We start from the raw sequence: 27,440 nt of genomic DNA, 5'->3' as shown, positions 1-27,440 counted from the left end.
TATAAAAGTTGATAAAAGCATTTAAGTATTGCAGCTTTGGAAAAATTATTTTCTAGCAGAAGTCTTTGCAGCTTCATGATAGCTCGGTGGCTGAATGTTTTTCGTCGAGCTAGTGCATGTTTCTTGTTCCGTGATAAATTCATTCATGGTCCATGATCTCACTTTGCCAGCTTCGGACAGCTAGCTCGATCAGTTTGACAGTTTTAGGGGGTGACTTCTTACATGGTGTGCCGTTTTCATGTTCTTTGCTCCATGCTTTTGCCTGTCTTCTATTTCATCAGCAGCTGAGGTGTTGGAGAAGACGCCGTTTCTGATGGAAAACGCGCCAAAAAATAGGAACCGGGATCCGAAGTAATGTCTAGTTCGTGTGGAAAAGTTGCTGTTCCGCTCCTTTTGTATCGTCGAGGACACCCACCACATGCATATAGACATCTCTCTCGGCAGCTGCTTTGCTCCGGACAAAGCCCTAAAGCTTCCCCTGGTGAGCAAGGAGAGGCAAGCTGGGAAATCAGTTTTTTTTTAGACCGAAACATGCCACCGATCATGCACTAGGTGTTCCTGTCATGCACAGCTAGACAGGTTGGTATACTTGGCAAATATAAGACAATTAATTGTTTCACACTGTCAACGAGGCTAGACCAATTGCGGTTCCAAACACAAAAACAAAACAACCTGACACACGTGCATTCATGAAGACCTGACAACTTCTACGCCCAACCTAGCCCAACGAGTAAACTTACAGCTGAGGGCGACCTGTCCGACAACCTGTGGCGGTCATCTCTCATGACGGAGTCGTAGAACGTCGGTCTAAGAGTCTTATTCATCCCTATGTCATATGTTGGCTTGCTAGCGACTTGCTAAATCTGTGGATGACTCCGTGCGTCATCTGATAACTGCGCCGTGCAACCGAACGTCGGCGTCATTTATCAACTTGCCGTCATGAGCAGATTCAAACGCTGACATGACGATGCATTCTGGGCAACTATTCCACGAATGTGAACAACCTCCTGCTGCATAACTACACTTAACCGCTCTACTTCACGCAGCGGTGCGCAACAGCACACGCAAATATCACGAAAATGCTTTAGACGTGCACATACTCAGAGACCTAATCTGCAAGTGGCATTTGCATGTCGCTCAGTCCGACGTTGTCACTGGCATTATCGTCAAAGGCAGCACGCGAAGGGAGGCGGCACGTTCGCGTACCCATTCAGTGCACCTCCTCGTCCCAGAGGCGTCGCTGCAGGATGCCGCGCCGCGTCGGTTAGGCGAAGCTCCTTGAGTTGGGTCACCTGTTCTAATGGAGCCCCTCCACACTCTTTACCACTGTCGTCAGCGGCGGAACAGACTATTCAAAGTTTTGCGCGCCAAAACAGGTCAGCCAGTCCAAACGGCTCCAGTGTTCCGCGTCGACCGACCGGTCGCGTGTGGCTGATAAGATTCAGCCGAATCCGTCAAAGATCCGACCTGGATTTCGGACCCTCTCGACCTGAAATGACATTAGTCTCTTCGAATTTCTCCGTCAGCTCAGGCGAGTGGACTACGGCTTGCGCTGATACGCGTCAAAGCCGGTGTCACCGGCCCAGTTGGTGGGCCCGTTGGCCAGGTAGGCGGCACTCTGCGACGTCCGCAGCGGCTCCGGCTTGTTTACGGGCTTCGAAGATCCCTTGCAGGAGAAGGCGAACTTCAGCTCCTTGGCCATCTCGTTCATCAGGGACGTCTGTTGGGAATATAACTCGGCGTTAGTGGAAGGGGATAGCCCAAGTCGAGCAGTCAAACATGATTGCTTCACGCCAAGAACTATATGCAGCCTTCTCGTAATCTGACCACATCCTCGTGATGTTTGACCGCGAAGCTGGGTGTACAGACAGCTTAGTTCACCCCAGTAGTCTATAACGTATACAACGGCTCTGTTCGATCGCCACTCACGTGCTCGGCGTGTGCCAGCTTGCGGGACTTCCAGATGAACTCGCTGAAGGCGATTATAACGGCCACGCACATGCCACCCAGCAGCACGACGAACACGCCGCCCACGTTGTCGATGCCAAGCTCGTTGGCGTTGACCTTGTTGTCATCCGGCTGGGGGAGCGTGGCTAGATTAGAGGGCAGCATTGCGCAGTCGGGAGTGTGCAGAAAGCGGGGTCAAAATGGGTAGGATGTCAGATGAAATTAGGATCATACTGCTCGGTTGGAATAGTCCACTCAGGTATACCATTGTAGATTGGCAACAACAAAGGGTCGTTGAAGGTTTTACTGAACTTTTGAAACTAGGTAGTTGGCGTACATCATGGAACGAACCCTTACGCCTCGGTCACTGACTCCGACTCACGGACATAGACGTCACCCGTAACGGCTTTGTTTCTGCCCCCCCCCCCCCCCACACCAGTCATTTTATCACAGATGAAGAATACGCATGATCAAACATATATTATGCAGATTATGGAAGCGATTTAAGGGCAATTATCAAGCGACGTGTGTACAAATTTTTCGTCATTTGTGGCTGAAAAACTCACGCATGACTCGGTCGACTTCCACCAACGGTTTTTTAGTTCAAGCAGAGTTCCCTCTTCCTGAATCTCTAATATAGCTGAGTTGATGATGGGTGTGTATGGGGATCCTGTCAGAAAATAACTACGTGTCAACTATGCGTGCACAACACAAACATTGACGCACCATTACAGCTGATGACTTGCAGTAACGCCGCCTAAACAATGCAGTAATAATTAAAACGGCTCAAGGGAAAGGGTCACGCGTTCCGAAAATTAGCACACAACCTACACGGTATCCACCAAATTAATCTCAGCCTATTAAAACAAAATAACCCCTTTTAAAAACAAACATTGCCGTGAATCACTTGATAGCAGCGTAACTGAGAAGAACCCAAGTGTATAGTTAAGCTCGAGTGAATCGCCCATCTAAAACTTAAAAAAACCACAGCTGGAGATGATCTGGTCCCGTCCGGACCGGCCGTTACCGTCGCCTACCCGCCAGCCGGCGGTGACCGCGCGTGCTCGCCGTCTCACCGGGCTGCAGGGCAATGCCGTAGCTCTTGTGGTCGAGCAGACCGCCGATCTGCGTGAGCTCACAGTTGCGCTCCAGCACGTATTCGATGCCGGCCGACTCCATCAGGAAGGCGTACTTGCCCTTCTTCACACGCTCGACGCCGGCGTCCGACGAGTCCACGTACACCGACGGCCGAGCAGTCTCCATGAAGTTGTACATGCGTCTGTAGTGTTCCTTGCTCGAGTCCCTGCGTCGCGTCGGAGACGGGGCTGAGACGGCGGCGGCGACAGCGGCCGAGGCCCACTTGGGGAGAGGCGCAAGTGTCCGTGCTTCTTCTGCATTGCATGCTGGCCCACGGGTGTCAGAGAAAATACGAAATGAAAGCGGCCGGGGAGTCCCTATTTCCAAGTTCATTATTACAGCGCACCAAACACGACATTAGAAGCTCCCAAGAGACCCAAATACAAGAAGGATAATGTGACCGTCTTCAACTGCTGTCCTCGAAAAGAGAACGTTATGAGGACTCATGTCATGAGTCCGTCGGGGCCTGCCCCCCGAAAATCCCGGGTGATTATCTGACCTCCGCTGTCCAACAGCGTACCAGGAGCAGCAGCTGTCCAACCTCAGCGCATTAGGCAAACGCTAGGTTTTCAACAACAACAAAATGGAAGAAGGGTGGGAACGGCTCCCTGCTCAAAACCTGAGGCATCTAGTTCGCGAAATCTGGCCACTGTTACATCGCAGGACATCCTCGCTCCCTTCCCTTCCCGAAAATCTCAGACCCAGTTCTGATCGTCACTAACAAAGCTCCCCTACATCTCCATAGCACACGTACACTGCGCTGCCTGGCGCCATCACAGTGTCCGTACGGTCCGCCAACGCGCTCACCGGAAGAAATACTTGGTGGAGCCAGTGTTCTTGGCGCCATACTTGATGGCCGTCTGCTTGGAGAGGTCCTCGGCAGACTTGATCGGCGTCTCCATGCGGCCGGCCGTCAGAAAGGCGGCCAAGTTGGCCGTGTAGGACGAGATCATGATGAGCGTGAACACCCACCACCAGGCGGCCACCATACGCGTGGAGACGGCCCTGGCACACGGGCCGGGTCAGTAGGGGTCACAGGAAGGGGCGGGGGCGAGCGACGCGAACCGGGCCAGGTGATCGGTGACACGGTGTTGGCCGGGAGGGGTGTACTCTGCTGCACGGCGTAGGAACGTGCCAAAAAGTGCATGGGCCAAACCAATTCAGGACTTTATTTCCTTACGGGACCAATGTTAAAAAAAACGCGAAAATAGGTGTGGCCGCAGACCATTTGGCAACGAATCGCATCTTATAGCCACAGATATTTTCTGCAGTGTCCGAGGCCCATGGTGGACTACAAGCTTTGACTTGCAGTCACTAGATCATTGACAGGCTACCTTCGCGAGATGGCGGAGCTCATTGACAATAAATATCTTTAGATTACTGGCTACTTTGGAGACAATGGGCTAGTTCCCAACTTATATTGCCCAAGCATTGACATTGTGCCATTCACAATAAAGGACCTCACGGCTTGGGTAAAACCATGGGGTACCCATGAAGAATGGTAACGGATTTAGTTAGGAACGGGTTTTGGAAAAATTATGCGGATGAGTATGAGTGAGACACTTGCGAAACTTACACGAAACTTACTGAAGGGGGTATATGAATAGCTTAATGGGTAGTGGATGAATTGGGTACAGGATATTTGTCTCATGAAAGCTCTATTTACAACCATCAAGACCTTGCATTAAGGGCAATGAAGCTGCCTGGGCACTGTCTTGCAATGAAACTGCCCGGGCACATGTTTATGGATGGACAACGAAGTTCCCTATTACTGGACCTGCCACTGTCAGCTTTTGAGTGGGTCGCAGCAGAAGTCAGATGAGCGACCACGAACGCAACCCAAATGTCTTAGATATGCATTGTTTAACAAGACAAGTCCTGGTTCGCAGGTTCAATACCAATAAACGTAACTATTCTTCTGCGATTTTGACTTTGGTGATCTACATGGTTCAAGGGGAGTATCAAGTCAGGATTTCACTTCGGCCCGGCAGCTCAGCCGTATGTCACACTTACAATCAACATTCTCCATTCACCGACATGCACATGCAAAGAGTGCACCGCAAACATCAAGTCACATGCTTTGGCTGGCGAAAGAAGCATGCTGGATGTTTTAGGCTCACATATGTAGTTCGTACCATCGCTATCCAAAGCCCAATAGCCGGGTAGATGGGAGTAACTGCATCGCCGTGGTCGTTTGAATAGGTTGATGGCAGTCTTAAAGGAAGTTTCCCACCTTATGGGGCATATTTCAAACATATTTTCTGATCAAACGTCAGGAGCAGTTACATCTAATGATAGTGCTGGGTAGTGTCGCTGCAGCACCGTCAAGACGTAATAAGGACATCCAATTTAACTATCTTTTAGTCCAAATGACGCTGTCAACGTTTTGTAACAGCACTTTGGTTCTTCGAAGCAGCCACAACCACCGTCGTCATGACAACCTCCGTGGCACCTCTACTAGTGCAAATAAAAACACGTCCGTGATTGGCACAGCGGCTGCAAGGCCAGTTACCAAGAAGTCAGTTGGTAGAAGTTTGAACCAGTGTGTTACGATAGATTATGTGTGCTTCGTTTTCCAAAGTCGAAATGGGTTTCCAAAAGAGTCCCTGTAGTGAACGCCATAGGCGAGATATCACAACTTTAGTATAACGTTTAATCGAATTCACGTGATAAAAGCTTTATGTTCGCATATATTTTGGTTTAAAGAGAGTGTTTTAAGCTTTCGTAGCATTTATCACACAAGCATTCTGACAAATCAGTGCGTTGCAAACATCACAGAACACATGTAAAAACTAACGCAAATAAAATGTATTGCTTTCATAGTGGTGACCAGTGAATCCAACGAGATTTCTCCCACGAGAGTGTTTACTTCGAATCAAAATTCTAAGCTATTCAGAAGGATTGTGAGAATACTGGTATTACTGGTCAAATCGTGCGCGTCTGATCTAACAATAACTGAAAAGTACAAATAGGTGGCATACTCCCTTTAAGCAAGCATATATCATATTTGCGGTACTGGAGGTAGCTTGAAGTTGGATAGGACGACGTGGACAGTACAAATAGGGTAGGCAATTGTACATGTATTGTGCCGACTTGATGTTGGGACATTAAGCCCTCGAAACCTGGATTTCGTGTGCCGTTGCCGGGGGGTCTATGGTTGTCATATCAGCGAAGGACCATTGTGAATATGAATGAAATTTTGATGCCGTATATTTTAGAGCTGTGTCTTGTGGTAATATACTTCATGTGCCGCCCGCAACGAATGCCAATGAATGCGGCAATAGGTCAGAGCATGGCAATTCGCATTAGGTCTATAGGTCTCATTCACATCATAATATTCGCATTAGGTCTATATTAGGTCGCAATTCGCATTAGGTCTATAGGTCTCATTCACATCATAATACAGACAGGTAACATAACCTGTAGCCTAGGGCTCAAACTCTGAAGGCCATCTCAGAACTTGAATTTCTAATGCCCGTCTTCCCAAGCTTGTTATAATACATATGTGTCTGCTGCCCAGCTCGATAAATTGCAAGCTGAAAACGTAGAGCATGTTTTCGAGACACATCTTCAAGTATATAGTCTAAGTGACCCATGGAGTATATCATTAATACCACACACAGTGTGCACGGCGAGCAGTTAAGTTTGGCTGCTCCAGACAATGAGTCAGAATATTAACTTAAAGATAGCTCGTGTGCATACATCCAGCAATTTTATTTGGTTGATGGAGACAGCGGGTTAAAAGTCTGCTACGAAGCAGCTTTAAGATGTCCACTTATGAGCAAGGCTGGGCTGTCTGATTGCATAATGTTTCCATTCCATCAGTCTAAATTACACACCATGAAATACATTAAGGCATCATCGGAAATGACATGTGAGCAAAACAACAGTTCATATCAGTCTGCGTAGAGCCATAATTTCAATGACAAAGAATCCTCGTTGCACTTGGGTGTAATGCATCCGTTGAACCAGAACTGCTGTTTCACATTCAGTTCTAGGGGCTCAAGCCCTCTCAATTTGGGTGCCAGCCCTCCCCCCAATTATGGAAGGCGCTAAATCCAGATAGAACGCTGCTTCTTTGACAATTTTGGTGGTAAAGTTTGCCCTTTTTCACTGCTCAGTTTCCTCAACTCGTTTTGCAATCCTACGGCTCGGTTTTGAATAAAAGGTGGAGGCCAAAATGACTGTATGGAATCGGGTCTTAGCAACTAGAGCGGACATACCAAAACTTTTTAAACGGCATTTGTGTGGTAAAATATGCTTGTTGCGCACTTCCTGATGTCCAGTTATAGGAACACAAAGGCTGCCTCCTCACAGCACGTCTTAGAGCATCTTCAATAGGTTTCATACGCGTTGAGCAGTGTCTGTTTTGTAAACATTGAGCACATTTGCAACATAAGCAGCCAACTACAGCGTCCAAAAACTGTATCATTTTGAAAATGCATATTTCACAGCAATACCATCAGTGGACTTCTTTTGTCGACGTGATTCTAAAAGAATGAAACATTAGTGGACTTAAAACACGCTTTAAACACGTTTGGGTGGTCAGGGTCAAACTGACCCCCTCCGAAGGTTTTTCCAGGATCTTTTCAGAACAGCGCAGCGTGGCCGCGCTTAACTTTGCATAGTCGTTTTCGAATTGAATAGCAAGTCTTTTGGTGGAACAAATTAGACGTAACTTGTAAGGTCGTTTACCTATGGCAAGTCAAAGTCAGGCTATGACTGTCAGAGAAGGGCATTTCTAGGGAATCGTTCAATATGATGCAACAACGAAGTGTTAGACGAAGCCATACATGTCTGAGATAGTTTCTTAGGCAAAAAGCCGATTGAATTTAGAATTGCAACTACTTCCATTGAACTAGTGTTGGATGTAAATGTCACAACGAGGTCAAAACTAATCTGCTTTTTACTCGAGAGCTTGGTTTCATGGGGTAGTTCTGATGCTCACTTCGAGTTTATTCATTACAGGGACCTCAACAGACATGTCACATGGACTTTTTCGAGGTCAGAGTAAAATGACCCAGATCAACATTTTGTTTCTCGGGCCATATCACCTAGCGTAATTCGTGTTGCTTATTCGAATGGCAAATTAGGGGCGATCTCGTAAATATTTGGTCACCTTTACCTTACACAGGTAAAGAAGGTCACTGACCTCACTGACATTTTGCTTAGAACAGGCATCTAGCTTTATGGCGGTTGTATGTGTCTGAAGGCACCTTAAACATCGATATGGAATTAAACCTTGTTTGACCTTATTTGACCCGAAGGTCGTGGCCTAGGAACATCAAAATTTGACACAAGTGAGGTCACGTAAACGGTTAATTTGTCCTGTGAGTTTGGTGTCTCTAGTTATCTTACGTTTTGAGATCTCAGGAAGGGTTCAAATTGACCCCCGCCCACCCGAGCAGAGGGTATTCGGTCGGCCACCCTGGCGCGTGTTAAAATGCAGAGCACACTGTCTGTACCGTCCAAGTAGGTTGCTTATGTTTAATATTTATGGACATTCAAATGTGTATAGGCAGAATCACATTTAGAAAACCCGAAAATTTATCATGGTCGATGCGGATGGAATCGAAATGCTTTTGTAATTCAAATTCACGAGGGGGGGGGGGGAAGCGCACACTTTAACGTGCACTTTTCCTTAATCGGTAGCATGAATCTGGTGTTGTGGCATTTCCAAGCATGGTTTTAAGATGAAGGACTTACAGGCCGCTTCACATATTCTAAGAAAACATACAGAAACTAGCCGTGCCAACGTTCCTCAACAAGCAAGCATCATACGCTATTTCAAACTATGTTATGTTTACTAACGTTCCTCCTTATGTAAGTGCTCGACTCGCATCAGGCTGTGACTTTGCCTCCAAACCAATGAACTCTTAATCTATCAAGCTAGCAATTGACTCCCGCTACATTAAGCCCGTGCCGGATAGTTTGGCGCTGAGGCGTTACACTTCAGTTAATCCAACGGTTCAGAAGATTTACATGCCCCGACAAACGTCTTGGTTAATCACAGACGGGATACGATTCCCGTATTGTGGTTTCGGTTGCTGCCCTGCTGCGGCGCCGGCGCCCCGCTCCAGGGGATGACACGGGAGGCAATTTAGAGAGCTGAGCGTTCAGATGACTGAGCGAAAGCTCTCTCTCCTATCGCGAGCAGGCAGCTATTATGCAGTACTAGGGGTAGTCTACTGGGCGCCGAGCGCCTTATCGCCGCCCCACGTACTTGGGGTTTATATCACACCCCTGCTGCATCAACGACCCAATGGTGAACCAGAAGGAGTTGCGAAGGTTCATTTCGTCCACCAGGAAGTCGGGCTCAGCGCCGGCCATACTGCACACGCTCGGCTCCTCCCACTCCTGAGGGCTAAGCCTGCGGGCCACACCGGGGTCAGGCGGGTCACACGGGGTCAGCGGCCGGGTCACGCCGCCGCTCGAGGTCAGGAGGGGTGGACCGGCAGGGCTCGGCTGGTCGCCGCTCTTGTTGCCTGGAACCGAAATTCGTAGACCATTTCTGTGTTGTTTTTTAGATTGTCAGAGAGTTGGTATGTGGTCATGATGTCGTGACGTCAAAAGATGACACCAAACCACGTCAAATGTAATGATGACGCCAAACCGTGGCTTGAACAAATCGGCAGATGGAATGGCTTGCGTTAATGCCGACAAATGCCATATTTCTTTCGACCGAACTAAAACGCTGCTTCCCCGATTAGAGCCGACAAATGTGACCTTATCAGCGCGCTGGGATGAATTCGTTTGCCCGTCACGACATTTTCAGACCGATCGATTAAAAAGCCAAGTGGTCTCTGATGTTCGGTTCTCAGGCCAGCGGCTATGTGATACTCCCAAACCATTGTGTCAGGAGATGCCACTGATTTTGCCCCTTCAGTTTCGAGAGCCCTGTGTTGTTTGACAGTGAATCCAAAGAGGCCTCGCTAAATTATTTGTTTTAATCCTGAACACTAAATGAGAGAAATGAGCCCTGGACTGTAAAACAACAGGTGTCCCTGTTAGGTCTGATCGCTCCGGTTGAATGCGATTTGGAAAGTGCAACCTGCGCCATGTGATAACCGGCAGGCAATTCTCACAGCGGCTGACCTTGAGCTCGTGCACATACGGAAAGTATGTGGGTAGCAATAACTGCTTGTGCAATGTGCATGCCGCAATGACAAGCCTAGTGTGAGGAATATTGTGGATAGCGGCATTGCTGTAATGTTTAACTTGAAATTCTCAGCGCAAATAGTACGACTCCTTCCGATGTTCATTTACATCAGAAGGCCACTCGACTTCTTCTACAAGTCGAGTTTCAGGCGTGGTTCTGCCCGCACGGCGCGTACCACACGTGAGGCCATCCCATGCGGCGGCACGTGATGTGACCGCCTCGAAGTCAGCGGGGGACGGGCATTTGCGCACACCAAAGGCACCCAAGCCGCCCGAGATGGAGAGAGAAGGAGAGAGAGAGTGCGCCACGGCACAGCCAGGCCCCGCCGGAGGAACTGCACACCAAACTGCAGTCAAGCACACGGCCAGCCGCACCGCACCGCGGCGCTGAAACGGACGCCGAGATTTACTTGGGGGCGATCTCCGAACCCTGCTGCATGAGCGATCCTATGGTGAACCAGAGCGAGTTAAGCATAGTAAACTGGTTCTCAAGCACATCGGGCTCCTCGATACAGGGGTTGGGGTTGTCCCACTCCTCCGGTGCCAGTCTGCGGGCGGAACAGGCAGAGGTCAGGGGCGCCGGCGGCGCCGGCCACGGTCCGCCAGCTCGCACGCAACGACGAACCTCTGCCAAGTCATCAGCATGTGTAATAGTGGCGAGTCCTCTGCGTTGATGTCATGAACTTGCCAAAAGTACATACAAAAAACTAAGAAAGCACGCTAACTGTGACGATGCAGATCTATTGTATCTCCTGTATCTGTGCGATCTTTTGTATCTACTACATTTTATCAACAATGCGCATGTATTGTGTCTGTTGTAATCTGTTTTATCACCATGACATTCAAACTGGCGTGAAACTGATGTTCTACAACAGAAATACAAGGATCTCAGTCTCCCAGCACTTTTGTCAGCGGCTTGTGCAAGAAGGAGTGGAGCAGGCACGCTTTGATTCGCATGCTGCACGTCTCGGCTCCTCAGCGCCGACACAGCACCTGGCCAGGATGAAGAGCAGCACGGAGACGCCGAGGTACGCGGTGCCCATGTAGATCCACACCTCAGCCGACAACGGGCCCATGAAGGAGAATAGCCGCGGCGGCGCCTTCACCGGCTTCCGGTAGAGAATACTGATGCCTGCGAACAGGCGGCGGCGCGCAGCGTGTGACTCCGTAACATGGTCAGGTAGACACCACGGTGCAGGGTCTGACGCCCGCCGTCAATGTCAGACATGCGCGCGGGCGTCATCCGCCATTGTCGAAGGATAAGCGATGTGCAGGCGTTTGGTGTGTCCCCATCTCGTCCGGTTCTAGACGGTTGCGTTCGCTGACCCGCCGAGCGTTACGCGGTCGCCGGTCAACCGGAAAAGGCTGCCAGATAAGGTGCACGTGAGCGATCGTGAGGCCACTTCGACCGCGCAGCTTCAAAAGCTGTAGACAACATTCCTTCAGACCATGTCGGCAAACAGCCCGGCCACCCTGACGAGAACCTGGATAGTTCTCTGGAAACCGCGACCGGAGCCTTCGGTGCTTCACCGACGTCTACGTACCGAGGTTCATCCAAGGCATGGAGAAGTCGACGCCTCGTTCCCGCTCCAGGGTGATGCTCAGATCAGCTATGGCCATGTCCGCCGTCTGAAAACAGTTGTTAGGTGAGCTGGCAAGGTTTGCCGTTAGGTCATCAACTGTGCTGGCAAGGTGAACCATAAGTCATCAGTTGTGCTGACAAGGTTCGCTGTCAAGCCATTAGTTGCCCTGGCAAGGTTCGCTGTCAAAGGGAGTATTCTACCTTTTTGCAATTTTGCACTTATTGTTACGTTAGGCGTGTACGATTTGCCCAGTGCTACCAGTTCTCTCGAAACCCTTCTGAATAGCTCAGAACTTTGATCTCAAGTAGCCACTTCTGCGGGATAAATGCTATTGGACTCGCTGGTCACCGCTATGAAAGTAAAACGTTTAATTCGCCTGTCTTTTTTCAAAATATGTATTCCATAATGTTTGCAACGCAGTAATGTGCCAAAACGGTCGTGTAATAAATACTACGAAAGCTTGAAACACTCTGTTGAGACAGATATGCGAACACGAAGCTATTTTTTCGCGAATTCAACGAAACGTTACACTAAGGCCTCGATTTCTCCCCTGCGCGTTTACCACAGTGGCTCCTTACGAGGCGCACTTTCGCCTTGGGAATGGGAGTATCACACGGCCCATGTGACTTACTGGTTCAAGTTTTAACCAATGCACTTCTCGGTAATCGCAAATGCGGAGCCAATCGCAAAATTTGGGGTTTGTTTTGTTCTGTTTTTTATTCGCGCCAGTGGAGGTGCACACGGTAGTTGTCATGACGACGGTGGCCGCGACTGCGGAGGAGAAGTGTGCTGCTGTTACAAAGCGTCGACAGCGTAATTTGAACTCGAAAATGATCAAAATCGATATATTTAATTCTTGACGGCGCTGCAGTGACACTGCCCTGTGCTGCTATTAGCTGTAACTGGTCCTAAGGTTTCACTACATTATGCCTTTTGAAATATGCCCCAAAGGTGGGACACTTTCTTTAAGTCAAAAGTTGTGCTGGCAAGATTCGCGGTAAGGTCCTGAGTGTGGTTTAATCTTTAACATAAGTGGAGCGTCATTATTTTTAGTATCATGTTTCACACTTTTGTGCAATCACATTTTGTCATAAGTTGTGAGCACCGTCTAAGAGCATCACAGCGCTATGGTTACAAGCCACATAAAATTTAATGGGGGATCGATGACAACATTTTTTCAAAACTAGGTTATCCAGGCACTGTGAACAAGATACGTCAACCTACGACTAAAACGGCATAAAACAAATAGGATTGTATGCGCGTGGCCCAGCCCCTCTCATCCAGCGATATTTGCGCATTCACTGCACATCTGGCTGTGATCAAACCTGCACGACCAGCATTGACAAGTCAACTGCACCCTGTGCCTTGCCACATACGTGAGAGATTGCGTACGCTTCATTCTTCGCTGCTGGACTTCACCTGGGTTTTCGTGTTCTTGCTTAAGTGCTAGTTGCGGGGAGAATATCATGTGTCACTGCCATCTCGAATGAAACGATAAAGAAGCTATGGTCATTCGAGACATAAAACCCGGCATGAACAAGCACGTAACAAGCTTTTTTGAGCTAGCATGCGGTCTGGCAACAACGTATTATAGACACCTTTAATGTTCTGTGGTTGTCTTTTTAGTGCCCACAGCAAGTGTGTTTTTCCTCAACGAAACGGAAAGCGTATTTCAGTAGCATTCCCTAAATGTAAAAGTGAATGAAGTGGATCGCAAGTTCACGATTAGAAGTGAGGTTGCCGCATCTACTTATTCGTTTGTCAATTACGAAGGATTGCGTTCCAGAATAAAACTCCTTTTCTCTGGGATCTCTCGTGTTTTCGCATTAATCTGCGTCGTGGGTCGTTTTTTGTAATTCATTATATCCGACTCAGGGAAGAGTTGATCATTAGCACATTACGAAATTGTTGCGCCAGGCACTCTCAGAACAAAACTGTAATCATTTCAAACACCACCAAATAACGACGACTTGCCCTTACATTTTCCATGAGTTCCTTGATCATTCCGGAAGGTCCATCCTTTTCACTATAGCTGCCGTACTGGTTGTCAGGAGAGGCGTGGTATATAACAGAAAATTTTTTCATTTCCGCGATCGCATTCATCAGATCGATGCAAAACCCCTTAAATTGCTGCTTTCCTGATCCATCCGTAGCATTAGCAATCATGACGTAGGGATTTGCCTGGAAAAGTAAGGAAAACAAGAGTCAGTCTACACCGCGGGCTCACAAATGAATGCGGATGTACTTGATTTATATAATTCAAGGTTAAAAAATTGACAGCAGGGAAGGACTGTCACCACACCACACGACCATGAGCAATATGATCTTGATGAATACAAAGTCTGCATGAAGAAATATTACGCAACCTGTTTTATCTATCCCTACGACGGGCAAGTTGCGTATCTGGCTTGGTATGGAAGTGGACGTCAATGCATGCAATGGACTGAATTTAGTTCAAATTAGAGCATTTATAGGGCGTGTAGCACACTGGTCACGTAAGTTCTTTTCACGCCAGCACGATAAGACAACAACCTAATTTGGTACTAAATCTGAAATATACCAGAGGATAAACATAAGCAAAACCCATCGTTGGCTGTCGGACTTGTCGAAATAGCCAGTCAATTTAGTTTGGACGCGTTTTTGTAAATGAAGTACTGCAACCGTGAAATGACGAAGTAGCACATGATGATGAAAAAATCGCATCCGCAGTAGAAATATGCTTTTTTGATAGCTCAGGCAGCACACCATGGATTTCACTCTTGCTTATCCTATCCTTCGTGCATTTCAGATTTGGTACCAAATAGGTACCTATCTAATGGTGCTAACATGGCGATGGCTATTGGTAGCAATCAGCGCGGGCAAATGACGTAAACTCTAACCTCCGTTCATTACGTGGCATAAGCGCTTATATACGCTCGTTGTCCATAGCCGATCCCAGGTCCATGCGATTTGGCTTCAACCATGCTAAGTCAACACCCCGAAACGACGATGAGCAACTGTATGTGCATTTTCAAAAATTGACACCGAAGAGAGAAAACCAGGCCATTCGAATACAGAACTCAACTCCCGAGTCAATCTAACGAAAACGTAGCTAACTTTGTAAATGGCAAAACACAGCTTCACTATCGCATCAACATCTTCGAAATTTCACGTGCGCAAACTTTCAGCCGAGTTGCAACGACTCCAGCTTGAATGTGAAACTCAAATCGAATGTTTACCCCAGAAATGTATAAATAAATACCTGTCCAGCGCATTAGGCAGCAACCGTTCTAACCAGCCCCGCCGAGCGCCCAGGCGACGACGGCCAGTACCACGCACCGTTCCGACGACTACGCGGAAGGTGCGGTTGGCCATGCTGGTGGCGATCTCCTCCTCCTTCTGGCCCCAGGTGCGCGTGTAGTTGACGCCGCCGCGGAGTGACCACGAGCCGACCGTCTTCATGCCGGCCGCGCCCAGCTCCAGCACGTCCAGCTCGAAGTCGTGCCGGAGGCCGTCCTTGCTCAGCCGGATCAGCCCGCTGCGACCCAGCATCTGCATCTGCGGGTGGGCAGCGGATGTTGGGCTCGGCGGTGGGGCCTGTACCGGCCGGAGCAGCCGGCTGAGACCTAACACTGCAACTGCGGGCAGCCAACGGATGTTGGGGTCGGTGATGAGGCCTGCACAGACTGGAGCAGCCCGCTGCGACCCATCATCTGCATCTGCGGGCAGGCAGCTGGTGTTGGGGTCATTGCTGGGGCCTGCACAAGTGCTCGGCATAGGCAACAGGAACAAGGGCTCCTTGAGACAGGAGTGGGCGAGCGTCTGCAGCTGGCGGACGGCATCGGGGCCTGTGACGTGTGCTGCCGGAGCGACCGCCAGGATCTGATGCACGCATGAGAGCTGACGTTGGCATTTGTCACCAAGAGTCGGGGCGGACTTCCGTACGTTTCGCGCAAAACCTTGACGTGTACAACACGCGGCCGTCAGACAACGTGGGATTTCCGAGGCGGCCTCGTGGGAGCCGGTGTGCTACCTCCAGCAGGTGCTCCATGATGCGGGAGCCGTTCCTGCCCCATTGCTGGTCTCTCTCGCAGTCCAGCAGAGGTACGTTGATGGGTCCGATAATGTCGTTATCGAGCAGCGACTTGGAGAATAGGTGTAGGGCGTCATACAGCAGTGCTGACGTCGTCTGCGAAGGGAAAGGTTGAGGGTGGTTGATGGACTTATGGTTAAATATGATATGGTGATATGATGAGATATGATAATGTTATATGACATATGATTATATATATATATATATATATATATATATATATATATATCCAACATGATGTTTAGATATGACGAGGGTAGACCCAGTCCCGAATATCAATAAACAACACGCTGAACACGACAAAGGTTTCGGCAGTTTGCTTCTCAATCAGCATCGAGGTCGTTGCGAGATCATCCGTCCTCAGGGTATTTTCGTGTTCATTGCTCAAGCGAAGTGAAGCCAAGAATACACAACTGAATAAAAAAAGAGTGGAACACTCTTAAAGAGGGACACTTAAGACAATACGTGGACCGCTCACTCGCGGGACACCTGATCTCCAAAGCGTAGAATTCAGGCAATGGCAGCGCCTTCCAGCAACTGTACCATACCACCACCAGCTGCTCAGCCCACAATATCAAGCCAGACCCACCCGGGCCCCGGTAGTGGTTACCAATATCCTGGAGGTGATCGTCTGCCAGTCCGGAGAGCGCACGCACGAATGGCCCTGGTGCCAGTTGTTTCGGAGCAGGCTGAAGCCGGTGATGTTCACCCGCGCCTGCTGGCTCTGGTAGTAGGTCAGGTCCACCGTGTGGAGGTCCTGTCGACATAGCAGACTAGAGCTGCAGCGCAGAACGTCGTGCAGCCAGTGTCCAGAGTCATAACATAGCTTTGTCCACCATAACAGTACTTTTACAACTAATGTTGACAAGCAGACGAAGCGACAAAAACCGACCCTTAATATAACAAAAATTATTTGTAGGCATGTAATATGATACCAAACCATAGCACTAAAAACTCGACGTTACCTTTTCTGGTGATCATGTTCAAGAGTGATAATCTCCAATAAAGCAACTGCGTTAAAAATTTCGTCGTCTCCCTCCGCATCTTCACCAGAAGTGATAAGCGACACTCATGATAACGATCACGAACCGAAGCGTAAAGTCTTTTAAATGTGATGTTTCAATATTCCACATGTTCACCGGTAACTTCTGGTGTATCTAAGTTCGATTTGACCACAGATAAAATAATTAATCATACCATCGCCATTGTCTGGTGGGTTAATAATGTGCGCAACACTTTGGCCAGTCAGCTATGCGGCAATCTTCAGGTGCTATTGGGTTCTGAGAGGGACTATATAGTGTTTGTCTTTCAAACATATACACGTCACATTCCGAATTTCTTCCTTGGAAATTCTGGTATTCGGATCGGGGTCTCCTGGTTGCAATTTCAGGGCTCTACCAACTAAGCTAACCGAAAAAGACTCACTTCTTAATCTTCGCTGTAACGGTATTCAAGATCGTCGATTATGATCATTGTGTCTTTTTAGCGTCACCAACATTGAAAATTCCAGAAATTAGCGACTTAGGCCTTTTGGATCACAGTAAGCACCTATAGACACATCTATTCCCATCGTAAGTCGACCGTGAAAAGAAATGTTGACCGTTCAGAAGAACAAAGGAGGTCCAACTGCCTGCAGCGAGCATGTCTTAAACATCGTTACATGATAACTGAGCTTCAGGAGGGGCTGAGGTGGTCATGAACGTGATGCATCGTTTATGCCTTTGAAACTTGAGTTGAAGGCATTTATTGCATGGGACACAACGTCGACGTCTGGAATCTCACCCGCGGCTTGACCGTGCTGCTAGGGGACATGTTTGAGCGGTGGCATTTGCCGTGCCAAACACACGTGCTGGACTCCGACGTCTAGAATCTCACACGCGGCTTGACCGTGCCGCTAGGGGACATGTCTGAGCGGTGACATTTGCCGTGCCAAACACACGTGCTGGACTCCGACGTCTGGTATCTCACACGCGGCTTGACCGTGCTGCTAGGGGACATGTCTGAGCGGTGACATTTACCGTGCCAAACACACGTGTTGGACTCCGACGTTGCGCAGCACGATCTGCGCTGGCAGGAGCTCACAGACTAACCAGGGATGTGAACATGAAGCTGTAGTACTCGCTGACCAGGCCGATCTGGTTAGCCTGATCCAGGACGACGTTGATCAGCTCGACGCGACAGTCGATCACCAGATGCCGGTTCAACGTTCGCTTGATCATCTTCAGGAACGGCCTGAAGCGGGGCGCACTCAGCAAGGACGCTGGCAACCTGTCTTTCTACTGTTCCGCTCGGTCAAATCTCACTGGCGGTGGCAGGATTTGTTGCTGCGTTACACGCCTCACATCGCGTTCGGACATATGCTCAAAAATATTGACGCATGGGTCTAAAAATCCAAGGAGTGACTGTGACCCCGCACTTGGTTTGAAAAAGGGGATATGTGTCTTTTTGAGGAAGGAGATGTAGCGAGTTATGTTAAGATACACCAGAAACTAAAGAGAATTTTGGTACATAGTATGACGCAGAGGTGTACGGAGGTTCGATGTGGCACGTACTGCCCATTCGTAACGGTCCCTTGAATAGTCCAGTGAGGTGAATCACGAGAGACTCCCCCTCGGAACACAGGATGCAGACTCCTGCCGCCATTCTAAAACTGTGCCAGGTCATCATAAGGCGTGCAGAAAACCGCACACAAAATATATCCGGTAGGAGCTTCGGACAGCTGGACCAGGTCATCACCAGGACCAGAACCAGGTCAGGAGGATCCCTGAAGGTGGACAGTGAGTAATACCTGAAGTCTTGCTGGCTGTCAGTGGGAAGCTGCGCCAGGTGAACCTTGTACTGGGGCTGCCTGAACTGCGTCAGGATCTTCTGCAGTCGAATCAGGCCATCACCATCTTCGTAAATAGCCACAAACTGGTTTGTGTTCCACTCCCGTACCAGAGACACATAGGCCTGAAAGCGTATGGATATGGTGACGGAGCGATGATGATGACTGAGAAATATTAGCCGCGATAAGATTGCTGTGCAGAGTGTTGGTGATCGGTGGCGCTGTGATGAATGGTTCACGTTCGTCAAGAGCGACTAGATCTATCGTTGGGCCTCTCCTAAGCTTACGCATGAAAGACCTTCGTCGCTCTCATCTGATGTCTCCATGAGCACAATCTCACCTCAACAAAAAATGTCGATTAATAAACCATCTCCTGAGACGGATTGTGACCACTCGCTGTTAATAACGACGTCCTCGATTTCGCCCCGCCGGTGGAAGTCGGACTCTAAGCCCAGCCCTGCCTTGCCTCTTGTCTGCATCGCACTGGCTCCGCTCACCTGGCTCAGCTCAGGCGCGTTGGCGTACAGGCTACCCATGAACTGCTCGCCCATATCTCTCTGTCGCTCACCTGGTTCAGTTCGTGTGCGTTGGGGTACAGGTTGGCGGTGAACTGCTGGCCGTTCCAGCCTGCCGTGGAGAACGTCTGAGGCGTGGAGTAGCTCCAGCGCGCCTCCAGGTGCGGCACGGCCATGTTGTGGCAGACCGCCTGGATGTGGCGTGAGGTGGTGGAGGACGCCTGCGGCCCGACGACGGCCGCCAGACCCTGACTGCCCAGCAGGCCGCACACTGCCGCCGGAGGAGGGAACGATGTCGCTGAGACCGCACCACGGCGCCACGACTTTGCCCCACCACCGCGGCGGGAGGGACATAGGTCGCTGGCACCCCGCCCCACAGCACGTCGCAGGGTGCTGTGACGAAGCGTCCTCGGTCGTGCACTGCCATAGGCGTCTTCGGCCATGTCACTGGGACTCCACTACAGCAGGCCACGCGGTGCCAGCATCGGAGGACGTGGTGGCATGGGGACAGCATACCAGCGGATCGGGGTATGTAAAAAAAAACTTGTCCCAGCGCACGCGGTGCCGCGTGGGCCTAACACCTGCGGGACATCGTATCGTCCGGGAAAAGCGGTACAAAATGTCATTTCTTAGATCTGACGTGAACCGAAGCTTTACCTGGGCTAAGTGCATTCAATAGAATCCCAATTCAGAATGCAGAGCCGCGCTCAGGAGTGAAGGAGCAGCCTGCACGAAAGCAAACTCAACACCACACTGAGGCCGAAGCACACATCTACACGCGGCCAACGAGGAAGCCAGTCGTGAACTGCTCCCGCATCATGTTCGCTCCCCGACCTCACCATCTTTGGCCGCCTTGTAGCTGTCGCCGGGGTAGACGGTGACGGCAGTGCCCACCAGACGGCTGCCCATCAAGCACTCGAAGTTGGCGTTCACTTCGTCCACGGCGTTCTGAAACGCCTGGATGTCCCCGGAATCGCCCGAGTCGAACAGGCCGACTAAAGCAGAGGCAAGGCGGGAACGGGCGTGTGAATCGCAGTCGTCGGCGAGGCGTAAGAACTGTGTAAGAACATTTTGCTGCGTTTTCTGGTCTCTTAGACCGTGCACCAATTTATGTCAGTGTGCGTCTGAGGAGTACTTTTCGATACGCGCACGTGTTTGAAGTGCTTTTCAAGTAAGTCAGAAGAGCGAGCGGACTCGATCTATTAACACCATTATACGCGAACTGCCCTTGATTGTTTCATTTAAGCTATCGTCAGTCTAAATCGACCATACCCAAGCCAACATCAAAAATCTATTGGCAATTAAACGCAACTGTATGCCCCCAAAAGTCACACATTTCGCTAAGAGTGGCTGGCAGCCCTTCAAAAACAACAACACGCGTACTGCGACAGTCATCTTTGAGGCATCGGACTTAAGGACAACCGACTCTGTTTTTCGGATGTTCTGTGAGATTACGCTGCCTTAGCGGACTGCCTGGCTTGCTGCATATTGGTACTGAGTTATTGATACTCAATTTCATCCAATTTTAAATAATAAGGTGGCCGTTTCCACAAGAGCCAAACTGCGCTGCAGACTGCCAAATATTTTCGCAACGCCTACGGCGCATTGGCAGGGCTTCTCAAACACATGTCCCGTCGCTAGCTACCGGCTAATGTACTGGTGACGCTGCACTGCGTCAAACGAGTACGGCGATGGTGGCGCCGACACTCGAAGCGAGGTAGTGATGCTCACAGTTTTGACGTTTTCTTATTTGAGATTTAATAATAATTTTGTGTTCAGTTGATCCAGGTGTGATCTACACTGTCAAAAACAGCGATGATCAGCCCCTACGCGGTCATCACAGAATGTGCGGTTCCAGATGGCTTGCGAGGTAGTGAATTTTTATGACAGCTTCCAAGAGTGGAAGCTGCCATACAGGTTAATACCACACCCGTAAAAGGGACTGGTTCCGCCTCTAAATTTGTTATGATTGTCACACTATAGACTAAGACAGCACCACATTGAATGCCTCTCATTGGCCCAGTATTTAGACCAAAACTTTGGATTATTTTTTTTAGTGCGCAGGGAACAACTTGACGAAAAGAAAGGGGGTTACTGAGCTATCAGTGTTGCACATGCCTCGTAGATCTTACGTTCTACTACGCCAAGACACTGACGTATCTTCGTTCTGGAAGCTCTCCAAGGCGAAAAACAGGAGGTTACGACGCTCCACGACGCATTTCTAACTCTTTATCTGCCAAATCTTAGCCAGGGATTCGAGAGCGTAAAGGCGTTACGTCATGTTTGCCATCAATGCTGGTAGGTATCCGTAAAGTCGTCCAAAGTCAGCAGAATTCATTTTGAAAATTTCATCAATTTGGCTATTAAACGCGTTAGGGTTGAGGCCATTTCAGGTCAAGGTTACGTGAGATACTGTGTTCAAAGCAACTCGATGTTTTGGAGGTACGCCTTTAAGATTGCATCATTGTTGTGCATTCATATAATACGTGCTAGGTCAAACACGGCCAACGTCATTGAACAACATTCCCTCCGGTGACATCACGCAACCATTTTAATGTGAGCCGTGAATTGCTTGGCTTATGTCATATTTACTCTGTGCGCATATGCAAAGGTACCTTAGAGATGGTAGAAACGAGAACACGTTGGCCTCGTCTGGTCTGACCTGCCTGATTACTCACAAGAAGTACCTCAAAATGGCCTGGCCTAAGGAAAGCTGTAGATCACGCACAGTGCTGCTGCCCCGCTATCGTCTTTTTGCTCCGACACAGGGGTCAACAACCTGGGAAACTTCTCCCCAAGGGTGTAATACAGGAGTCCCGGGACATTGCATCGTAGCCAAATTTTGTCTGAGACAAGACAAATAGCTGTCCAGGCAGTGTCGACTGGTAGGTGCTGACTGCGAAAGGGCGGTGCCACCTGCTCTGCCACTCATTACATGCGCTGAGTCGCACATGATCTGCTATGGTATCCACGAAGAGGAACAATGTTGCCACCGACAGGGAATGTTCAGGACCGATCAATATACTGAACGGTAAAATCTGTGACCTGATTTGTGTTGCTCGTAAACAAGCGCTGTCTAGGGCATTTGTCTGGACTTATCACCAGCTTGTAAACCCCGTAGAAACTGATTGGCAAGAATCGACATGGCTCATGCTAGCTGCGTTTTGTTTGGTTCAGAGCGGGGAATAACAGCAATTCCCCGTTCTGTGGGGGAAGGGATCTAAGAACGTTGGGAAACACTGCTCAGGCACCTCAGATGTGGCCAAACGAAGGTTTCGTGCGTATCCACTGCTGAAGGCGTAATGCCAGCTAAGTTGACAAGCGTTGCGTCCATTCTTTCCATGCATCCCGCTTGGGTCAGCCTCGAACGCCAACAAAGACAGATTTGGATGTCCAGACCCGACACCTGTTCCCAAGCCTGCGGTGTCATGGTAGTGGCACGATTAACGCATACGCATTCGGTCACCCCAGCCCGGGTTGATCTCACAAGCTGTGGTGATTCGTTTCTGCCGTGTTGGTTTAACCTGGCAGCGGTGACATGTTGCTGCCGGTTGGCGGTTTGACCCAGGCTGTAGTGGCCTGCTCTACATTGCAGCGGCTTGCTGGGACGGCCGAGCTCTTCCCAGACCTGGCCGGCTGCCCACCTCTGGGTCAATGTGGCCACCTGCGCCATGGCAGCGGCAGCCCCAGCGTCATCTACCCCCCCCCCCCCCCATTCACACCCACAAAGCCACGCCCAGTCCCTGCGGCACAAGCGCACGGGTCCTTTCCCGCCGGCCACCCGAGACAGTGGCGACCAGCGGCTGCCCCCCTCTCCCTCCCCCCGCGGTCCGGTGCCTGAGCGCGCCCGTGCGCCAACCCTGGCAGCCGTGCGCCTGCTGGCCTATATTTACACGGCGCAGCGGGGCAGAGGCGCCCCAGGCAGAAGCTTTGTTGATTGAAAACACGGCGGCGGAAATCGGAGCGCGATGTAAGGGCGCCGCGACAGCGCCATTGGCGGAGCCGGTGTCGACAGGCGGCCGGCGCGGTCAGGGGTCATCTGGGAGGTCAGCAGGGCTCGCCTCTGACTTAGCTCGTCTGAACGACGGGCGTGGTGGAAGCTTCCTTCTGCTGAGTGATTGCGCAAGGGCCGGGCGTGGTGAACTTCGGTTGGCCGTTGGTTTTCAAGCCGCAGTCCGATTCTGTTCTGCTTTTGAATACTTACATAATGCGGGTAGGCCTAATGCGGTCTTCATGGGACAAAACACTCCCTGAACATGCCATGAAAATATCAAGTCCTGTCTTTGAATTTTATGAGCATGCGGCTATTAAGATATGGTTATTATCGCGATATGCCCTACTTAATTAATGACACAGTGGAATTGTACCACTCGGATTTGAATACATAACTTCATATGCATAAGACTAAAAGCAGGCAAATGGTAATCCCCGGATATCGCTGATGCGCAGAATTGTAGCGTGGGATAGTTGAATCAGAGTGCCGTGACATAACGGATATGTTTATCACGTGTGTTAAGCAAGCATGTGTATCGAGTACCATGCACCTGCCTCGACACCGATGAACAAAAAATAACGGGCGCTTTTTCATATCTTGTGGTTTTTATTTGTTAAGATATTTTGCAATCTGTTATTCAAAAAGTTGCAAGAAATTAGCAAACGAAGTGCGGCGTTCAAGGCGCTGATCACACGGCCCGCGCGCCGGCTTCATGACCCGCTCACTCGCTACACTTCACTCATCGGGGCAGTTCACAGCATTTGCACAGCTCAAGAATGCACCGCAAGGCAGAAGGGGAGTTACATAACATGCACGTGGGAGGGACCAGCGACATGTTGTTGGAAAAGCGGCGGACCTTTAAGTTCCCTTGGCGTTTGTACCACTTTTCCGTAATCGTTCTAAAAAGAGCGTTGAGGCAAGTTTTGGAATGTTCCCGGAAAAAGAAACAAAGCTTCAGCCATGCCATAAAGCTTGCCTGGCCGTTGGGCGGCTCTATCATGGAGCTCTTGGGTGGGTGTCCCCCTGGCAAGTGAGATCCAGGAGTCTGTGGCAAGGTCGACACTAGCCAGATACGCCAGGGCGGCGTAATGTGGTAGGGGGAAGTGCCATGGTGCATTCTACGGCCGCTAGCCCCTCGTGACTGATAGTGGCCGTAGAAGTGCCCTACGGGGAAGTGCCGTCCAGCAAAAAGACCGGATCACATGATCAAACAGGAATTGGTCGCCCCGCGGAATGGCCTGGGGTCGTTCATCAAAATGATTTGCACTTCGCTGCTCGGAAACGTAGCACGTAATCATGACCCTAACTAGATTTAAAAGCTGTATTTCTTATGCCAGTTGTTCATCCTCAACGCTGCAACAGACGTGGTAGTTAAAAAAACAACAACATTTGACGAGTTTATAGAACGGTGCACCGCAACGAGCGCACATTTGTCATACATATCAATAGTTGATCCCTGAGATTAAGGTTATATTCAGAGCAATTCAGGAATGCCCACTTTAAGTCAGTGGAGCCAAAGTCGGAAGTTGAATTGACTACGTATGGGGAACGGAGAGGCAATTTCATTACTCGTGTATCTACTGAACTATTTTTGTCGAGCAGCATAACGAGAGAAAAAAACATTTTATGGCTCAAAATGGCAAAATAAACAAATATATAACAATAAGATATGCATAGTAAACACTGATCGCTATGATTGCCATCATAACGGTTGTAAATTACATGAATAATAATAACAGCTATAAAAAATGCTACATTTTTACATTTCGTCGACGTTTCGTCAATCCGTTCACATAATCAGCATAACATAGAAATTTCACCAATCACACAAGCTGATATCAGGTAACATGGAGCATGGTCTGGAAGCCAGGCTTGTACGAAGCAAGGTTTGTGATGGACTAAAAAATTACAGAATACAATACCCAAACACCGTAGTTTTCAGCAAAGTACCGAACGCCAGAGAGGTTATTTTCATTTTCCATTTTTTTATAAACACAATATATGTTAATTCTTTCCACAGGGACCTACCTTGAAGCAAAACTGATTCCCAACAGTTGAATTGCCTAACACTACAGTCTTTACATGCTTCGTTTCGCCTCCGGTACGCAGTATTCGTATAAGTGCTCTTGGCTTTAATTATTGAGAGGGATGGCTTTCTATGATGGCTGCTCTAGACATTAAACATTTCAAAACTTTCTCGCGACTAACTTCAAGAGTATAAAAGTGATGAACCAATGTTTGCTGTTCGTGTCAACCTCCCGCAGTCATGGGGAATTTCTTTCACGTTTTGGACAGACCTAACCATGTAATGCACGTGGCCTGATGGCGGGCTTCCCCTACATCCCCGGCAAACGTCAACAAACCAGGGCGGTGTCCCTACCCGGACCTCCACTTTTAACGCCACGAATCACTCACCGATCGGAATCTCCGCGGGCAGCGCTATTGCCGCTAGCAGAACGTCACACAACAGGAAAGCAATGTTCCACACCGCCATCTTCCAGCTGGTCGGTGCACGTCTGGTGCAACACGTCCGGCGCACGTCTGGTGCAACACGTTCGGCGCGCGTCCGGCGCAACACGCTTCACGCGCCGGTAACGGCACTGCCAGCTCGCCACATCTCACAACACTGCCGGCGAACCGAGCGTCGCCCGAAGGCGGGACTTTCAGTTCTGCTGCACGAGGGTGCTCTCTTCAGGTAGCCGTCCTCAGACGTCTCAAGACGGGCTCCTCACGCTTTCCAACGCAGCCGTCCTCTCACCCAAGACAGCGGTATTCACGCCTCCCAAGACAGCGGTGTTCACGCCTCCCGAGACAGCGGCATTCAGTTCACCAAGACAGCCGCCCCTCGCCTCCCCAGACAGCCGTCCTCACGCCTCCCCAGACCGCCGTCCTCACGCCTCCCAAGACCGCCGTCCTCACGCCGCTCACCGCACCGTCCGCGCCGCCGGCACCAGCGGCCCGCCACCGGCTCCGCGGCTGCTGGCTCAGCCGTCCGGACTTCGCCGGATTCCGCGGGGCCGGCGCCTGCCAACGGGGCGCCGGCGCGCGACGCCACCGTGACGTCACCGCGTCAGAGCCGACGCGGCGTGCGGCACACCTGCAGCCAGGGAAGTGGCACGGTCGCAATGGATCGCACGTGGCCACACGCGGCCCCCTTCACAAGTGGCGTCGGCGGTTAGCCGCTGGCGACGGCGGTTGGCGCCGCACGGCCTGCGGCCAGCTGAAGAGCAGTGGCGTGTTCCTTTCAGTGGTATGCTGTATTATTCAGCTTTTATGAGGTCTTTGTGGGGCACACGAACGCCAAACTTTAGATAACGTTTTCAAACCCTGCACAAGAGCCTTCGTATGCAACACAACCCTCTCCTAATGATTCCTTGTCCACATACGGTGTGTATTTACATCACTCCCTCGGGATGCTTGGTCGTTAGAAGCATTTGGCGGAAAGTTATGTTCCGTAGCCCAAGTGCCGTGACCACACTATTTTGATGTACGTGTGTACCCGTTGAACTCCTTTCATTAATTCTTTTAACAACGATTTTATTCAGCGGCTTTTATGTCGGCATCAGATTACAAAGGTATATTTGTGGGAGGTTCGGTGGCCGTGCAGGTCGGTTGCAGCACCTGTGCGTTTTCCCATATAAATGCTAGCAATGCGATAACCTGTGCGTCTATTCTGACGGGAGCACATCGACGCGGCCCTTGACGAGTTGAGTGATCCGCTTCACAAGCATGAAACAACGCAACCTGTGCGCCTGTTCTGACGGGAGCACATCGACGCGGCCCTTGACGAGTTGAGTGATCCGCTTCACAAGCATGAAACAACGCACTGGTGATGAACAGAGCTTTCCGCGTTTTTTCAACATGTTTGGGAACCGCGAATAATATTTAATGGCAGTGTGCAGAGCGGGACGCATACCAAATAAAATATGATAGTTAACGTCACGAGTGATTAAAAGTACGCCGGCTACGGGGCCGAGCCTGTGATAACCCTGATATTAGATGTGTACGTGCTTCTGACAACGGTCTCAGAACTTGGAATAACATTGTCCAATGGTGATGAGGCGGCCAGTAGCGCCCGCATTGGCGGGGAATGTGAGAGGGTCAGTGGCTTCCCACTCGGTCTGCTGGCTCTTAGATGAATGAAAATATTCTGATGACGTCCGAGAGCACTGCTCCCTGCTCATCTAGAAGATACACTGAAGTGGCC

At 49.9% G+C, this 27,440-nt stretch overlaps 1 protein-coding gene across 2 annotated transcripts; it reads right to left on the bottom strand.

Moving 5' to 3' along the window:
* Positions 1–386: 386 nt before the first annotated feature.
* Positions 387–26,215, bottom strand: LOC119107198 (glutamate receptor ionotropic, kainate 2). Of its 2 annotated transcripts, none has more exons than XM_037230592.1 (17): positions 25,649–26,215; positions 20,079–20,234; positions 19,293–19,510; positions 18,686–18,849; positions 17,988–18,129; positions 16,508–16,654; positions 15,838–15,993; positions 15,144–15,362; positions 13,806–14,006; positions 11,787–11,871; positions 11,236–11,374; positions 10,653–10,790; positions 3,892–4,089; positions 3,024–3,250; positions 2,514–2,617; positions 1,930–2,079; positions 387–1,720 (listed from the first exon to the last, which is right to left on the bottom strand). In XM_037230592.1, exons 1-17 carry the CDS (start codon positions 25,725–25,727, stop codon positions 1,541–1,543), a joined length of 2,703 nt encoding a protein of 900 aa, XP_037086487.1. In that variant the 5' UTR covers positions 25,728–26,215; the 3' UTR covers positions 387–1,540. The 2 variants fall into 2 exon arrangements, with proteins under 2 accessions (XP_037086487.1, XP_037086486.1); XM_037230591.1 differs by lacking the exon at positions 10,653–10,790 and adding an exon at positions 9,308–9,454.
* Positions 26,216–27,440: the final 1,225 nt, after the last annotated feature.

The sequence above is a fragment of the Pollicipes pollicipes genome, unplaced genomic scaffold (genome assembly GCF_011947565.3).
Source record: "Pollicipes pollicipes isolate AB1234 unplaced genomic scaffold, Ppol_2.1 Scaffold_6686;HRSCAF=7923_pilon_pilon_pilon, whole genome shotgun sequence".
NCBI lineage: Eukaryota > Metazoa > Arthropoda > Thecostraca > Pollicipedomorpha > Pollicipedidae > Pollicipes > Pollicipes pollicipes.
The sequence above is the reverse complement of the archived record's forward strand: the minus strand, read 5'-3'. Positions and strand labels throughout refer to the sequence as shown.

Excerpts from the sequence above, each read along its gene's own strand:
- LOC119107198 (XM_037230591.1), bottom strand. The coding sequence starts at position 25,727 with ATGGCGGTGTGGAACATTGCTTTCCTGTTGTGTGACGTTCTGCTAGCG. Across the intron at positions 11,375-11,786 it reads CATGCCTTGGATGAACCTCG|GCATCAGTATTCTCTACCGG; the intron begins GTACGTAGACGT and ends GCCTGTTCGCAG. Across the intron at positions 9,455-11,235 it reads CTGCTCTTCATCCTGGCCAG|GCTTAGCCCTCAGGAGTGGG; the intron begins GTGCTGTGTCGG and ends TGTGGCCCGCAG.